This window comes from Pongo pygmaeus, chromosome 23 (genome assembly GCF_028885625.2).
Source record: "Pongo pygmaeus isolate AG05252 chromosome 23, NHGRI_mPonPyg2-v2.0_pri, whole genome shotgun sequence".
NCBI lineage: Eukaryota > Metazoa > Chordata > Mammalia > Primates > Hominidae > Pongo > Pongo pygmaeus.
In genome coordinates, this window is record NC_085931.1 from 61,915,542 (window position 1) to 61,933,283 (window position 17,742).

A 17,742-nucleotide genomic window follows, 5' to 3' on the forward strand; every position below is an offset into this window, starting at 1 on the left:
TGCATGTGCTGCTGCTCCATACGGGTACGAGCCCTGCCTAGTGTCTGTCTCCTGTGTCACGGACCTGTTCAACCTCGTGCTGCTGCCAGCCTTTATCACGACTCAGCTGTCCCAGGAACCTGCCCAGGATCCCCTGGGTCTTCTCATGAGAGCAGAGCTGTGTGGGGGGTGGGCGGTGAAGGGTACTGCCCAAGTCTTACCGTCCCGGGTATCTGTGGATCCCGCCATGCCCAGAGCCGGTGTCGGAGGCTGGCAGGAAGGAGAAGCCAGCCCTTTGCCATGAGAGGCTGTCTTTTCTTTGGTTGGGCTGCACTTGGAGCCTGGATGGAGTGGAGGGGGCCACCAGTCATTCCTCATATTCCAGCCAGTCACTGGCTCTGGTCCCAGGGGCCAGAGAAAAGGGCCAGGGTAACCATAGGATCCCACCCTTTATTTCTTCCTCTGGCCGGGCTACTCCCGCCAGCCCCAGCCCCAGCCCCTTTCCTCCTGGACCCTGCCTGCTCCCCTCCGCCCGTCCCCCCTTGGCTGTGCGCCCCTCACCTGGCGCTGACCCCTCTCCCTCCGCAGGCTCTTCAGCAGCCTCGGTGAGCTGAGCTCCATTTCAGCGCAGCGCAGCCCCGGGGGCCCGGGCGGCGGGGCCTCGTACTCGGTGAGGCCCAGTGGCCGCTACCCCGTGGCGCGACGCGCCCCGAGCCCGGTGAAGCCCGCGTCGCTGGAGCGGGTGGAGGGGCTGGGGGCGGGCGCGGGGGGCGCAGGGCGGCCCTTCGGCCTCACGCCCCCCACCATCCTCAAGTCGTCCAGCCTCTCCATCCCGCACGAGCCCAAGGAGGTGCGCTTCGTGGTGCGCAGCGTGAGCGCGCGCAGTCGCTCCCCCTCGCCGTCGCCGCTGCCCTCGCCCGCGTCCGGCCCTGGCCCCGGCGCCCCCGGCCCACGCCGACCCTTCCAGCAGAAGCCGCTGCAGCTCTGGAGCAAGTTCGACGTGGGCGACTGGCTGGAGAGCATCCACCTAGGCGAGCACCGCGACCGCTTCGAGGACCATGAGATAGAAGGCGCGCACCTACCCGCGCTAACCAAGGACGACTTCGTGGAGCTGGGCGTCACGCGCGTGGGCCACCGCATGAACATCGAGCGCGCGCTCAGGCAGCTGGACGGCAGCTGACGCCCCACCCCCGCCCCCGCCCCGGCCGCGCCCTGCCGGCAGGGCCCCCCTAACCCCCACCCCGGGCCGCGGGCTCGGCCTGCCCCTTACGACGGCGCCCGGGCCAGGAATGTTGCATGAATCGTCCTGTTTGCTGTTGCTCGGAGACTCGCCCTGTACATTGCTTAGTGCCCTCACCGGCCGCCCAGCCCACCCAGCACACAGTCAGGAAGGGCGTGGACCAGGGAGGCTGGGGCGGGAGGTGCCGGGGGCGGGGTGCTCTGGCCTGACCACCTCCTTCACAGCTCCTGGTGGCCATTCTCCCAGAGGGGGAACCTAGTCCAGCATGCGAGGTCAGGACCCGCCTTGGTGACTCGGGGGGAGGGGGGAGACATTGGGATTCTCGATGGGGGCCGAGGAGCCCCCCTGTTTTGCATATTTTAATCCACTCTATATTTGGAACGAGAAAAGGAACAAATATCTCTGTCCGTAATAGTTTCCTCTCCCCTCCCTTCTACTTTCACTGGTCCCACTGCAGCTGCCCAGTCTTCCATCTCCGGCCCCTCACTGCCACTGCCACCCCACAACGGGGCAGGGGACGCTCCAGCTGGTCTGGGGTTGGCCAGGGCCCTAGTGGCCCGCCCTGGGGCCCCGGCTCGGCCCCTCCCCTCGCTGAGCTCTAGTGTGCCCCACCGACCCTTCAGGTGCTGCTCGTGGGGGGTCCTGCTGTGCACCCGCGGGACCAGCCGGCCTGGGAGACCATCGGCCGGGGGGATGAGGGCAGGGCCCTGCCGCTCCACCGCAGCCATCTTCCTCACAGGGTCTCTCCCCAAGGAGGGGGCCAGCTTGGTCCCCATGCTCTTGGGCAACTACAGCAGAGAAGCCTCCCTGCCTTGGACCCCAAAGTCTCCTGTCCTGCCCTTTATGTGTGTGGGTGAAACTGGGTGCGTCTGAGCACGTGGGAGCCATGTGTGTGCCTGATTACTGAGTGGCCCAGGGGCCGCTCTGGACTAGCGTGGGGCTGTGGAGGCGTGCAGTGTGCATGCGTGGGGTGTGCCTGTGAAAGCACCCTGTCTCCTCTTCCAAAGAAAGTCAGAGGCCATCCTGCACCCTGGGTCCAGCTGTTTGCCCAGCCTGTCCTTCCAGAGCCTCACCCAGCCTGAGCGGGGTTCCCTGGTGAATCCCTGCTGCTTGGGGAGGCCCCAAGGGCCCCTTGGAGGCAGCGCCCCCACCTTGGGCTTCTGAGGGCATCATGGGGGACCCCTAGAGTCAGTTCACCGCAGGCCCTGGGGAGAGTCAAAGACCCCCGAGGGTGCCCAGCTCCCCACACTGTGACTCCTCACACTCAGCAATGACCTGTGGGGTGGGGGCCCTGGGACGTTTTTAAACCTAGGGTTTGGAGTCTGGACTAAGCTCCATCCACGTCACTCACAAGTTTCTGTTTATATTTCTAGCTTTTTTTAATAAAATAAAAAAAAAAAGAAAACAGAAGTTTTCACAACCCAGGGGCCTGGCACGCCGGTCTGTGCCTGCCCGCCCCGCCCTGGCCCACCGGCCCCACTCCCTGGGCACAGAGTCACACCCACTCACCCTTCCGCCAACAGTCCAGGTCACACAGCAGCAGTCACTGTAACAGACTGCCACATACACACTCGGTCTCACACTCACCTGTGGGTTTTGGTTCCGTTCAATTTGGGTTTTTAACTTTACAGGGTCAGTTCCGCTTCACCTCCTTTTGTATGGAGTTCCATCCGGGGGGTTTCACCCCCTGCTCCAGTCCTGAGGCCTCCTGACCCTGACGTTGTGATACGCCCCACAGAGATCTATGTTTCTTATATTATTATTATTGATAATAATTATTATAATATTATTATGTAATAAATTTATAAGAAATGAAGCCATGGCTCAGCTGCCTGCTTGAGGGGATATTTGTGTCTGTCCCTCATACCTGTCGCACAAACCTCCTCAGACTGGACCACGTGCACGGATGACTCCTAGATCCCTATCTTTGACCTCCATGCCTAGGCACCTGGCATCTTCCAGCATCTTCTCCGAGTCTGCTGGAACTCAGCCCATGCCTTCTGCACCGAAGGCTTTTCTCTGTTCACCAACCAACTGAGTAGCACCTCCTAAGCTGGAGGCCACTTGTCCTCCATGACCCCTGCCAGGTTTTAAGCCTAGGGTTTAAGACTTGCTCCCGCCAGCGTCCAGTTGTTTTTAAATTCTGCTGCTCCTGTCTTGGAACCCCCTCACATCTCTCGCAACTGTCCTACCCCATGGCTGCAGACCAGATTTAGCCCTCACTCCTTCCCTGCTGATTCACTGGTTTTCTGTTTCCATTTCTGCCCTCTGCTCACAAACACCAGCCTGTCTGTAAATGCAGCTGATGGATGGACCCCGTGAGCCAGTCCGGTCCAGCCAGTGCTGCCGTGACCCTGCCAGCATCCCCTGCTCCCTCCCCATGCACACATGCTGCTCGCCAGTCTCCCCTCACCTCCTGCAGTCCCTGAGCCACTATGACGCTCCAGGGCTCTGTCTCACACATGCCCTCGTCCTTCTGCCTGGATCACCCATCGTTCGCCTGCATCAAGCATACATAGCTTGGAGGCTGATCTCTGGATCCTGTCTTCCAGGACGTTTTCTCTGACCCGCCCTCCCTGGAGTCCCAGTTAGATGTTAGGCTCTGCATCTGCACAGCCCTGGTGCTATCTCAAATTAGAGCAAGTTGGTGCTTCCCACCTTGGGTTGTCTGCCCAGTTGGATGTGAGGTTTCCTTTTTGCTCCCACCCTGAGCACCAGAGACAAGACATTGTCCTTCAGGAGCGCACAGGCAGTCATGTAAGCAGCTGATAATGTGGCAAAAAAGACACGTCCTGGGTGGCACCTGGTGGGGGTGGCCAGCCAACAGGAGGGACAGAGACCCCTCGCTGAGTTGAAGGAGGTGGTGAGCTACGTCTTGAAGGGCAGACAGTAAGGCAAGTGGGCAAAGGCAATCAAGAGGGAGCTGTGAGAAAGTAGAGGGCACAGGACCCAGCACTGAGACCAGGGGCTGCAGAGATGTGACGTTCCCGGGGGGAGGGTTGCTTACAGGAGGGGCAGTGGTTTCAGAGCCTGGACACACTGGGTTGAGGTGGCATGTGAATATGACAGCATGACAATCACATACCTTGGCTCTGTGGTTAACCCTAGCCAGGGGTGGGGCCGGTGGCACCGTGGAGAAGTGCCACTAGCCCCAGCCTCCGAGTCCCCATGGAGGCCTGGGGCTCCATGTGCAGCCCAGGGAGACCCACCCTCCCGATGCCACACACTCAGGCCCAGAGCGAGTCAGGGGCCCCCTGCTCCCACACTCAGACCCTTGCAGGGACCCCCTCCTTGACTTCCTGTGCAGCCCTTTCCTTATGATGGCCTCAGTTTCTAATCTGAAAATGAGATGAAGATTAGGAAATGTTGAAAATTTGAAATTGTGTGGCCTCTGCTCTTCCTGTGGGCTGGCACCCCCCAGCCACTCCCAAGACCTGTGGACAACTTTGGGGCAGGGCCAGGACACGGAGGCTGCTTTTGTTTTGTTTTGAGACAAGGTCTCACCCTGTCACCCAGGCTGGAGTGCAGTGGCAAGATCATGGCTCACTGTAGCCTCAACCTCCTGGAATTGAGCTATCCTCCTGCCTCAGCCTCCCGAGTAGCTGGGACCACAAGTGTGGGCCATCACACCTAATTTTTTTTTTATTTTTTGTAGAGATGGGGGCCTCATTTTGCTGCCCAGGCTGGTCTAGAACTCCTGGCTTCAATCGATCCACCCTCCTTAGCCTTCCAAAGTGCTTCGATTACAGGTGTGGGCCACCTTGCCCAGCCTGAGGCTGGTTTTCAAGCTGTCACCATCCATAGCCTCAAAGGGCCTTTGTCCTTCTCCATGGCGCCACCCAGACCCTCACCTGCTTGCTTAAACCACCCCTGAGGCACCTGCTTCCCCTGGGTGAAGACCTGAAACCTACCCCTTTTCGGCCCTCAAGGTTTCACTGTGTCAACCATTCTTACTCCCTCTGGGATCTTCTTGCCGTCCCGGCTGGCTGGACATTGAGGATGGATGGTTTAAGGTTTCTGCTCCTCAGAGGGTGGTGGGGACAGGAATGGAAAAGGAGGGGATTGGGGGCTGGAAGGGATTGGAGATCAGGGTGAGAAAAACTGCGGTGGAAGTTGGATTGCCCAGGATGGGGACAGAAGTGGGCATGGCTGGTGAAGGCAGCGGGTGGTTGGGGTGAGCAGGAGCAGCGAGAATGGCTGGGATGAGCTGGAGGGGTGCTTGGGTTAGGGTGGAAGCAGAGAACAGGGAGGAGTTTGAGGGGGAGATGGGGAGCCCCCGTCCTGCCCCCTGTGCTGAGCACTCTGACTCAGCCTGAGCCACGCCCTCGGATGGGCCCCCACCCTCTGGCCCCAGACCTGTCACCCATCTCTCCTTTGCTCTTGGAACAGCATGAAGAAGGTCAGACAAAGTCACTCTGAGTTGAGATGTTTGTTGCTTCCATTAGATTAAATGACAAAAATAAATGGGCTGGGCCAGGTACTTTTTCTGCAACCATCACTATAGCCAGGGGCAGGCACGATGACTGGCAGCCCCTTCTAGAATCAGAGGTGGGTAAGCTTTGCAGAGTCAAACCATAATGGTCTTCTAGAATCTAGACACTGACATTGGGTCTTCAGACTTTTTTATTGATACCTCCTAAATATTTGTAAAGAAATAGGTGCTATCCATTAAAAACACCTGAATAATATTTTCTTTAACAGTCAAAACTTTAATCTTTTTTTTTTGAGACAGGGTTTCACTCCCATTGCCCAAGCTTGAGTGCAATGGTGCGATCTCGGCTCACTGCAACTTCTGCCTTCCGGGTTCAAATGATTCTCCTGCCTCAGCTTCCTGAGTAGCTGGGACGCAGGTGCCACTGCACCTGGTTAATTTTTGTATTTTTTGTAGAGACGGGGTTTTGCCGTGTTGCCCAGGCTGGTCTGGGACTCCTGAGCTCAAGTGATCTGTCTGCCTCACCCTGTCAAAGTGCTGGGATTACAGGCATGAGCCTCTGCACTTGGGCCCACTTCTTCAGTTCTCTTCTTGCCATTTCTTGAACTATATTTCCAAAGTCTTTTCCTGGTTATTTATGAGACACAACTTGATGCTCAGTTAAAATAAGTGAGGTCTCCTAACACTCAGTAGTGGAGCTGAAACCTATTAACATTCAAGTCATGAAATAGGACTTGTATGCCCTTCAGCTAGAGGAAGTGAGGCTACCTGACATAAAGGTAGAAAAATCTCCTGACACTTGGAGGAGATAAAGTGTCATGACTCAGATAGGGCATATAGGAGATAGGAGGTTTCATGACTCTCAGGTAAGGAAGATGAGACCTCCAGACAACCAGGAAGAGGTGAGAATACCTCCAGACCTCAGGGGGTTGAGATGAGAACTTTGGACACCCAGAATGGAGGAGATCTCATGATACTCTGGCAGAGGAGATGAAAGCTCCATGCCATTTAGACAGGGATATGAGACTATATTCAAGTAGAGGGTAGGACATGCCCTGGCACCCAGATGGGGGCAATGAGATCTCCCAGCACTCCAGTATACCGGTGGAGACTTCAGAATATTCGTATAGGTAAAATACAACCTCTTGACATTCAGCTAGAAGATGTAAGACCTCTTGATTTTCAGGTGAAGAAAATGTGACAGGGTGACACTTGGGTGGTGGAGATGAGAATTCTTAACGTGTAGGTGGAGGCAATGAGGACCTCTGGCATTGAAGTGGAAAAACAGAGTTGTTGTTGCTTTCAAAGAAGGAGGTGATCACTCCCTGATACTAGGTAAGATATATGAGACTTATTGAACATTGATTTGAGGATGTCATAAGTATGACATTCAGTTAGAGAAAATAGATAAATCAAGATCATCTGATAATCTGAAAACTCAACACTCAGGAATAGGAGATGAGATGTCTTGACACTCAGGTTGGAGGCATGGGACCTTCTGACACCCACTTAGATGATGTGCAACCTATTGACCCTCAGGCTGGTTGAGATCTTACATTCAGGTAGAAGAGGTAAGGCTGCCCTCATGCAGGTAAGAGTGTGACCTCCTGACATTTGCAGGCGATGGGAAATGTTTTAACATTCAGGTGTTTACAATAAGCATTTGTCACACTCTGGTAGGTGAGATGCTAGTTCCTGACAATCAGATGGGAAAAATGATGCTTCATGATGTTCAGGTAGCTGTATGAAAATTCTTGACATTCAAGTATAGGAGAAAACACCTTGCTCCACCTCAGTCACAGAAAGGCGATCTGGAGACATTCAGGATAACAGGAGACCTTATGATATTCAGCAATGGACAGGAAGGTGGGCTTTGCAGTTGTAAATTAGGGAAATTCAAAATGACTCTTGGAAAAGTGTGTTGATAGCATGCACTTGGAAGAGGAAAAGAAAACTTCCCCAACAACAATTAAGGATCAGTTAATCTGCTGACCCCGACTCCTCTGATCCACAAACGTGTTGCACCTTCTCATCACTGCAGGGCTGAGCCGCTCCTCAGTCTGTGAGTCTGCAGCGGTTACAGCATGTATGAGAGGCAGACTCCGAACCTGCACAAAGCCAGAGCCTTGGGTGATGTGGGGACCTCGCAAGAATTACTGGGAATGGAGATCCTGGCCTTGGACAGAGGGAGTGGGGCTGCACAGGAGTCCCCCATCATCCTGGTGGTGGGTGAGCCTATGCAGGAAGTCAGGAAGTCTCTTCAGCAAAAACCAGTTAAGGCGAAGGGCCCTTACCTGGCCTGACTGCTGGGGGTGGGGTGGGGGTCACCCCTGCTGATTGGCCAGGCAGCCACAGAGCTTTGTGAGGTCACTAGGCTTGCAGGCCAGGCAGCGCCAGGAGTATGGTCGAGATGCTACCAACTGCCATTCTGCTGGTCTTGGCGGTGTCCGTAGTTGCTAAAGATAACGCCACGTGTGAGTAAGTGTCGGGGCTCCTTGGTGGGGGAAGGATCTTCTGAGGGGCACGTCCTACCCCGACTCCCTCTGTTCAGGGTTAGGGAAAAGGAGGCTGGGCTTGGGCCTTAGCAGTCCCTGGGTCTCACAGCTCCTGTGACCCACATCCCTAACCTGGATGCCCCTGCTCCCAGAATCAGCAGCCTGGAGCCCCCAGACCCTCAGCTTTCGTGGCTTCCTCCAGAGATGGACCCCTCAGCACCTCAGGCTCCTTGTGCCTCTCCCACTCCCCCAGGGACCGACCCCACTGCCTTGAAGACATGAAGTCCTGATTTTGGGAGCCCTTATCCCCCTCCAGACAGCTGAGATGTCCTAACCCGTGGTTGCCCCCAACAGCCCCAGGATATCATCGCTTCACACCGCTTGCACCCCTATCCCCCAGTAGACTCTCTCACTCCAAGGTATCCCGAAACACCAACACCTCCCAAGCTATATGTGGCCTCCCACCTGTGACACAGTTCCCAGAGCCTCCACCTCTAGACCTCCACTGCTCTCAGTGTGCCCCCTACACCTGTGGGCCACAGTATCTGCCCCTGGCTGCTAACCCTCCTCCCATCACTGTCAACGACCCCCTTCATCACCTGACTCTTCCTTGAGTCTCCCACCCAAGATTGGTTATAAAGACCTCAGGCCATTACACCCCTCTGTCCCCAGGCCCCGCACCCCCACCTCTATCTACCCTCCTGTTCTGCCCAGGGACAGGCCATCCCTCAGGGCCCATACAGCCTGACCTGGCTTCCCGTGGCCTCCTCTTTCTCCATCTGTGACTGCACCCACAAGACGTGAGAAGTCGTGGCCCCAGAACCATTTCCTAGAGCTTGCAGCTTCCTACATAGCCCAGGCTGCCCCTGCTTTCCCAGAACCCGGAAGCTCTTCCCCACTTTTCCGAACCCCGTGACCCTGCCTCCCCTCAGTTGTGGAGTTACAAGGACAGGCTGTGCTCATGCTAGGTTTGAACTGTGCCCTGGTCTCTCCCCAGTGGCCCCTGTGGGTTACGGTTCAGGCAGAACCCACAAGGTGGTGTCCGCATCGTCGGCGGGAAGGCTGCACAGCATGGGGCCTGGCCCTGGATGGTCAGCCTCCAGATCTTCACGTACAACAGCCACAGGTACCACGCATGTGGAGGCAGCTTGCTGAATTCACGATGGGTGCTCACTGCTGCTCACTGCTTCGTTGGCAAAAAGTACGTGTAGGGATGCACTGAGGGAGGTCTTCAGAACGGCTCTTCTCAGAGAGGGGCGTTCCCCAGGGACGCCGTGCAGCGTCTCCCTGGGGCTCTGGGTCAAGTGGCTGCGAGACTCCGGGGGCTGGTCCAGACCTTTGCTAGGGGAAGGCCCTGAGGGTTGCTGTCACCAGGCTTTTCTCCAGCCAGTTGTGACCTGGCTTACCTTTGTGCCCACAGTAAAGTGCATGACTGGAGACTGGTTTTCGGAGCAAAGGAAATTACGTATGGGAACAATAAACCAGTAAAGGCGCCTGTGCAAGAGAGATATGTGGAGAAAATCATCATTCATGAAAAATACAACTCTGCGACAGAGGGAGATGACATTGCCCTCGTGAAGATCACCCCTCCCATTTCGTGTGGGAGCTTCATTGGGCTGGGCTGCCTGCCCCACTTTAAGGCAGGCCTCCCCAGAGGCTCCCAGAGCTGCTGGGTGGCTGGCTGGGGATATATAGAAGAGAAAGGTGAGTATGGGAGCGCCTCCAAGGGGGGGACGCTGCTGGCCGTTCTCCTGGTGGTCACGTGTTGACACCCAGCCAAGCAACTTTCATCCTCCTCACGGCGCTATACGTAGAGCCATCACTGTTGCCTTCCACAGTCCCCTGTGCCAGGTCACATGATGGGTGACATGTCTGGCTGTCTACGGGAGGGCTGATGGCAGGTGCAGGGAGAGCTGCAGCATTGCTTAGAATGGGGTTGAGGCTGTGTCTGTATTTGGCACCCGGGGCCCAAGCTGCTGGATCCTGGAAACAAGGAGCAACCCTGAAACAGCCTTTGGAGAAGAGCTCCAGATAAGCTTATGTGGCTGTATGACAGTGCCTTCCACTCTCTGGGCCTCGGTTTCCTCATGTGTAAATGGAAGGGCTGGATCAGATGGTCTCCAAGCTGACCATTTCCCAACACCTGTGATTCCAGGGCCCAGCCTTCCTGCTTCCAGGCTGTCTTTGTCACCATCAGCAGCCACCTCTGGTACAGTCATGGCACCAAATCTACCCTCTCCATCCGAGTTACTTGACATTTGCTCTGTAGACTGGGAAGGGGACAGGTGGTTGGTGTGGCTTTCTGTGGGTCATAGGCATCCCTGTATTTCAGGCTTCCTGGAGTGTTCGGCAGGTACCTCTCCATTCAAGACGGGTGTAGCTGCCACTCTAGAGCTCCGTCCATAACCAAGCTGTCTCTCTCCCCTGTCCCCTGGCTCCCAGAAGATCTCTTGCCCATCCAACACTACCGAACACACTTGACACCAGATGAGTTCTAGAAGAGTAGGGGGAATTACTTCCGTACCAGACCAGGCTCATGGAGGGCCCCAGCTGTGACCTAGAACAAATTGTCATTACCGACTCCATGGTCAGAGAGGCCCAGACGCCTCTCCCTACATACTAGGACCACTAGAGATACCGTTTATCCCAGAAGCAACAGGTGACCCCATTAAATGGCAGCAGTGAGCAGCAAGGTTTTGCCAGCAGGACAAGACCCAGTAGGACTTGATCTCTGCGTGTGACCTATACTTCCAGCTTTCCGTAAGTGGTGCCTCCTTATCCAGTCACAGTAGAGCTGTGAAGATGTGACTGAAATTAACTTAGCTCTCAATCTCTTTTTTTCTTGATAATGGATAATGAGGCTTCTTAATTCAAGGCAATTCAGTCATATGAGTTTAAAACGCAGCCTTTTTTGGGTAACAACAACAAAAAATCAATAATTTGAGGATTCTTCCTTTAACTCTTATTTCCTTCTCTGAGGGGGCGGTCTAAGTTTCTGACAGGTTTGTCACCTCTCCTGTCCCTCAGGGAAGGGAGTTTCATCCCAGCTGTCCTTGTTCTCACTGGCCTCACTTGACACGTGGCCATCCCTTTCTGGCCTGGAGTGACAGCCTCTATTCCAGCTGCCGATACCCATGGCTCTGCCCTGGCCTCTATCCAGCCGCCTAGCCTGCCATGCTCTGTCTGATGATGTCCACAGCTCTTGGGGGTCCCTATGTTCCTGGGAGGCTGATCTCAGGGTCCCCACTGCCAACCGCTGCTGTCCTATTCTATTACTCAGAAGGATTGTAGTCTCCTAGCTACATCTTGGATGCCATGCAAAACCTTTTTTGTTCTGGAATTCCCATAAACCTAATAGGATCGCTCTCTTTCTGTTTGGGGTGTTTTTGTTTTTCATTTTTGCAAACACATCCTGTACCCATAAGGCCAAGTCTTAAAGAAACCCCCAGGCTCCAACTCCTGTGATCCCTTCAAACCTTCCGTGTTTTACCACCTCCTTCAACTCATCTGCTTTGGGGCTGGAAGGGATACCCTTGGGTATTGCTTCTTTCCCATTGGGTTTTGAGTCCCTGCAGACTTTTAAGCATTTGTTATTTAAAGCCCAGGTGTCGGCTGGGTGCAGTTGCTCATTCCTGTAATTTACCCAGTACTTTGGGAGGCCGAGGGGGGTGGATCACCTGAGGTCAGGAGTTTGAGACCAGCCTGGCCAACATGGTGAAACCCAATCTCTACTAAAAATATAAAACATTAGCAGGGTGTGGTGGTGGATGCCTGTCGTCCCAGCTACTCGGGAGGCTGAGGCAGGAGAATCACTTGAACCCGGGAGGTAAAGGTTGCAGTGAGCCAAGATCGCACCACTGCATTCCAGCCTGGGTAACAAGAGAAAAACTTCATCTCAAAAAAAACCCGCCAAGGTGTTGGGATTTAGAAAACCCTTTTCTGTTTCAGGACACCTAGCTCTTCACAATAAAACCTATGGCTTTCAAGACTATGGGCTCTGCCATAGATTTAAAAAGTCATCTTGGCTGGGCACGGTGGCTCACACCTGTAATCCCAGCACTTTGGGAGGCCAAGGTGGGTGGATCACAAGGTCATGAGATCGAGACCATCCTGGCTAACACGGTGAAACCTCATTTCTACTAAAAATACAGAAAATTAGCCGGGCATGGTGGCAGGCGCCTGTAGTATCAGCTACTCCGGAGGCTGAGGCAGGAGAATGGCATGAACCTGGGAGGCGGAGCTTGCAGTGAGCTGAGATGGCACCACTGCACTCCAGCCTGGGCGGCAGAGCAAGACTCCATCTCAAAAAAAAAAAAAAAAAAGTCGTCTTAATGGCTAATAAGCCAGGATTGTTGTCATTGTTGTTTCAATGTCACCCTTACCCCAAGGGTAGTCCATGTACAAAACTCTCACTGTTGGTAATACTGCAACTAACCTCCATAATCCATCGTTAATATGCACACCCACCCTCCATCCACCTGTCCATGGGCCTCCACCCTTCCTTCCTCTCTTCCTCTCTCCTCTGGCCTTGATTTGGATAACATTTCCCCACCTCCTCCCACCACCTCTCGTCTGCTCTTTCTGGTGTATAAGGAGAGTTCGGGGCATCGACTGGATGGGTCTTAGGTTTAACTGGAGCATCACAGAGGATGGGGTTCGGTGGGGCAAGGAGGCAGGGCTTTTGTCCGTGTCTCCCATGATCACTGACCACTGAGTGGTCTGACTGTAGCCCCCAGGCCATCATCTATGCTGATGGAGGCACGTGTGGATCTCATCGACCTGGACTTGTGTAACTCGACCCAGTGGTACAATGGGCGCGTTCAGCCAACCAATATGTGCGCGGGCTATCCTGTAGGCAAGATCGACACCTGCCAGGTAACCTTCCTTCTGGCTTCTGGGCCCCTGGGTCCCTCCAGGACTCTCCCAGCCCCTGAGAACATCCTCCTTTTGGATCCCCAAGCTCCACTATCTCCACTGCTCTGCCCAGGGCCCTTCTCTAGTGACTGCTTCCCTGGTCCCTTTTCTAGCACCTACAGTCACAGTGGGGATGAGAGGTGACAGCCACTGGCTGCCCCTGCCATGTGCCCCTGTGGACACGTGGGCTTGCTTATCTCACTGCAAGGAAAGCCCTGACAATTCACACCCTCCTCACATCCCAAATGAAGCCCCTGATACCCCCACAAACTTTACCACAACCACTTGTGTTTACGGCAGCAGGAGACCATGTGACTGTGGAAATTGTCCTCCCAGAGCCTTCTGACCACTCTGGGCAGGGGAAGAGTGGCTCAGGCAGATAGTGACCTCTGTGTCCTTCTGGGCAGGGGGACAGCGGCGGGCCTCTCATGTGCAAAGACAGCAAGGAAAGCGCCTATGTGGTCGTGGGAATCACAAGCTGGGGGGTAGGCTGTGCCCGTGCCAAGCGCCCCGGAATCTACACGGCCACCTGGCCCTATCTGAACTGGATCGCCTCCAAGATTGGTTCTAATGCTCTGCATATGATTCAACCGGCCACCCCTCCACCTCCCACCACTCGACCGCCCCCGATTCAACCCCCCTTCTCCCACCCTATCTCTGCTCACCTTCCTTGGTATTTCCAACCGCCCCCTCGACCACTTGCCCAGCCCCGACCCCCACCTCCACCCCCGCCCCCACCCCCACCCCCACCCCCACCCCCACCCCTACCCCCACCCTCATCTACCACAACACTTCCCCAAGGACTTTCTTTTGCCAAGCGCCTACAGCAGCTCATAGAGGTCTTGAAGGGGAAGACCTATTCCGACGGAAAGAACTATTATGACATGGAGACCACAGAGCTCCCAGAACTGACCTTGACCTCCTGATCTGACCTGGTTCTCAACAGACCCAGTGAGCCCTTCACTCCTGAGAAAAAGGAAAGATGAAATAAATAAATAAGCATATATATATATACACACACACATATCTGTATGTATACATGCATATACATCAAGAGATGCTTTCTGGACTTCTTCCTATCCCCCCTCCCAACCCAAATTTACACTATAAAATCTACCCTCTCTCTTTCACCCTACAATAAGGCGGAATTGCTTGTATATTAGTGCCAATCGTGTTTTTTAAAATCTTGATTTTTAATGCTGGAATAAGGTGACCTGGGGCTGTAGACCAGGGATGGTCTTTATTTCACACTTAGGGAAAACGACAAATGGTGAAAATAAAAGAGCCATCTCTGCATGTGCGAGTCAAAGGGGGTGGACCCCCAAAGCAGCAGCTGTGAGTGAGCTGACTGGGAAAGAGGGGGTGTGGGTCCAAGTCTTCTGTCAGGAGGCTGGTGGTATTGACACCCACAGAGAAGATTCTGCATGAAGGTTGAACTCCCCAGAACACAAAGGCTAAGGAGACCGCTAGGCCACCAAAACAAGTGTCTACTACCAAACACAATTTTGCTTGTGGCTTGTTGGTGTCAACTGGACACCAACAAGCCTGTCCATTACTTGCCTGTAGTTAAATCTTATTAGTTCCTGGATTTGAGCAAATTAAAAAATGTATTCTTTGCTAGAGCTTTCCAGGAATTGCAATGGGGAATACTTTTTGGATGCCCCTGAGTGAGCTTTGAATGGCTTCCTTAGGATTTGGGGTTATTTATTTTAAGACCTTCCATTGCAAGGAACAGAAACCAGTTAGAGCCATTTAAGTGATAAGGATGCAAAGATGTCAGACAGTACCAATAGGAAAGGCCAGAAGCAGACACCAAGAATGGTTAGGAACCCAGGCAAGGCATGACCCTGGTCTGCATAGAGTACCTGCCCCACCCTGCCCCATGCTGGGGGCAGCTGTCACCTGGAACTGTTCACATCTATTTGCAAAATCCTGGGGAAGAAATCCTCCAGCCTGACCAATATGGTGAAACTCCATCTCTACTAAAAACACAGAAAAATTAGCCAGGTGAGGTGGCGGTGCCTGTAATCCCAGCTACTTGGGAGGCTGAGGCAGGAGAATTGCTTGAACCTGGGAGGCAGAGGTTGCAGTAAGTCGAGATCACGCCACTGCCCTCCAGCCTTGGTGACAGAGTGAGACTCCATCTCAAAAAAAAAAAAGGAAATCCTGATAGGTTCAGGCCAACTGCCCACTCTGATCAGGGAGTAAAAATGCAAAACTTGACTGCTGGTTTAACCCCTTGTGAGACTGAAGATGGCAGGTCTCAGAAAGAGAGAAAACCTTGGCATCTGGCTGAGTAGTCGTTGCAACAAGCTTTTACTCATATGTGTGTCCACCTAGCTGCTTGTGTGAGTCAAGCACAAGGTGGTCCCATGCCCCGGTCACCAAGACAGGTGGCAGAGAGAAGGTGCCATGGCAGGTGGGAGGAACCCTGGCTGAGAAAGCTCAAAGGACCAGTCATTTTCCTGCTGGAGCTGGAACCTGGACTGATGGAGCAGCTGTGAATCTTCATCTTCAAAATGTATTGGTCTACTTGGGTTCAAGCAAATACCCTGCTCCACCCCTCATAAGCTCTGTGCTCTGGGGAAGATGTGCCAGAGGGCTGTGTGACTATGAAATAAGGACAGATGCGGAGCATTAAAGCAGGGCTTGACACACCAGAAACGCCCATGAATGTGGGCTGTCATTCATGGGCCAGCTGGTGGTGACTGCTGGTGCATAATCTTATGCTTATCTGCAGGGGCACTTTGGTGCCTGCCATTTTCCTCTTATGACCCTGAAATGCTTTGGCCACGTAGGAGGGCTTGTGTATCGAGTCGAATGGCCCATAGCTCTGTAGGATAGTAACAGTTGATCACACTTAAAACATTCTATCTGCCTTGGCTAAGAGCTGGTGCTGCTGAAGTTGGAGTTGGTAATTCATTTTGTTGACTTTTAGGCTCTGTCTCCTAAAGCCAGTTTCTTAACCTCCCTTTGTACCCTGGTGCCAGACACTTGACATTCTCTAAATACTAAGCATACAAAATGCAAGGCCCCATACAGAAGCCGTAACAGCGGCAGCTTGGGATTCACCCTCAATGATCCTGAGCCAGACACAGAGCCAGGTGGGCTAGCACGTAGAAGTATGGGGCAAGGTGTGCTGTGGTCACGAAGGGGTTTTGGACAAGTTGGGGTGGAGCTACAGTAGCAGCAGCTTTTTTCTACCCTAGAGACTTCACTGCTTCTCTTCTGGGCTTTCTGGGATCCAGAGTTGATTTTCTTGGTTCTCTCTCCCCATAAATGCTCCTTGTCCTTAGTTTCTTCTCTCCCCAGTGATGGAGAAAATCTTACCCTGGGCCTATCATCTATAGCTGACATCTGGGTCTCCTTGGAGAGACAGGGCCTACTCTCAAGGAACACTCTATGAGAGGCCATAGACTGGGTGGAGAATTCAAGCCGTGATTCCTGGAAACTTCACATGCACATTAATATGGTGACATATCACATAGTCTCCTGATCTTTCACCATTCATACTACTCTATGACTTGCTTTTCCATTTAGCAAATATAGAGATATTTCTATGTTAGAGACATCTTATGTCTCTAAATTGATCTTCCACAATAGGGATACTTATAAGACGAAGTGCCACAGTTCTTTCCTAGGAAGGAATGTTTAGACTTCCATGCATGAGAGTGCCCATTTCCCTACATCTGAGGCAACACTGTTCTTATCAAATGTGTCTATCTTTACCAATGTAATAGATGTTCCAATTTTCATTTTTAAAATTGATGCTCTTTGATCTGCCTTCATGTTCCTATGGATAGTTTAACCCTGAAAAGGTTAAACTTTCAGATCATGAAGCAGGTGTCTCCTGCTCTTAGTGACAGGAGAAACGGAAAAATGACCAGCTGTGTGAGAAACCAAAACTCCAGGGACCTAGACATTCAAGGGGTGTGCCCACCTACACATCTGAGGGATGTGCCCACCTAGACATCCGAGGGGTGTGCCCACCTAGACATCCGAGGGGTGTGCACACTTAGATATCTGAGGGATGTGCTCACTGTTTTCTCATGGGACGGCTAAGCAAATGAAAAGTATTTGTAAAAACTGAATTCATAATGAAGCTTAGTGATAGGAACAATAAAAGAAAATGGTTTGACAGTGGCTAAACTGTACAGGGCAAGACTCTTGATGCCAGAACAGTGGGCACGGCAGGGATCATGCACAATATTGACACAGAGGCAGAGGTCCTCGTTGTGCCTCTCATCAATATATGAAATCTTACAATATTTGCAAGGGAAAACATTCTAGTGAATCCAATCTTAGCAAATTTACAATGGAAATGTGAAAAAATGAAAATGGTTCATCTTTAATACATAGAAAACTGACCAAGAAACAGAAGTTAGCTTAATGGAGTTTACTCCAGAAACTCTATTCTTGGTAAAGAATCATCAGTGATCTAATTCTGGACACTATACATGGGTTTTTGCATGGGCGTGTGCTTTCATGTCTCTCGGGTAAATACTTAGGGGTGGAATGGCTGGATCATATGGTAGGTGTAAGTTTTGACATACAAATGCATCCCCGAAGCAATCACCACAACCCAGAGAGTGAACACGTCCGTCACTCCCTAAAGTTTCCTTGTGGCACTTTGCAATCCCTCCAGCCTGTCCCCTCTCCCGCCCCAGGCAATGTCTAGTCTG

The 17,742-nt window shown here is 53.1% G+C and overlaps 2 protein-coding genes across 7 annotated transcripts in view; both read left to right on the forward strand.

Annotated features, from left to right (window-relative positions):
- SHANK3 (SH3 and multiple ankyrin repeat domains 3) overlaps positions 1–3,035 on the forward strand; it is a 56,824-nt gene extending 53,789 nt beyond the window's left edge. For 2 of the 6 annotated variants that reach the window (XM_054469675.2, XM_054469676.2), the window contains one exon: positions 568–3,035. In XM_054469675.2, the coding sequence (XP_054325650.2) occupies positions 568–1,159 (592 nt within the window). In that variant the 3' untranslated portion in view covers positions 1,160–3,035. The remainder of the gene's footprint in view (positions 1–567) is intronic. The other 4 variants (XR_010125928.1, XM_063663091.1, XR_010125927.1 and 1 more) reach the window with 4 other exon arrangements.
- Positions 3,036–8,002: 4,967 nt separating this feature from the next.
- Positions 8,003–14,255, forward strand: ACR (acrosin). Its single transcript, XM_054469646.2, has 5 exons — positions 8,003–8,129; positions 9,144–9,347; positions 9,567–9,850; positions 12,876–13,021; positions 13,468–14,255. Exons 1-5 carry the CDS (start codon positions 8,053–8,055, stop codon positions 13,984–13,986), a joined length of 1,230 nt encoding a protein of 409 aa, XP_054325621.2. The 5' UTR covers positions 8,003–8,052; the 3' UTR covers positions 13,987–14,255.
- Positions 14,256–17,742: the final 3,487 nt, after the last annotated feature.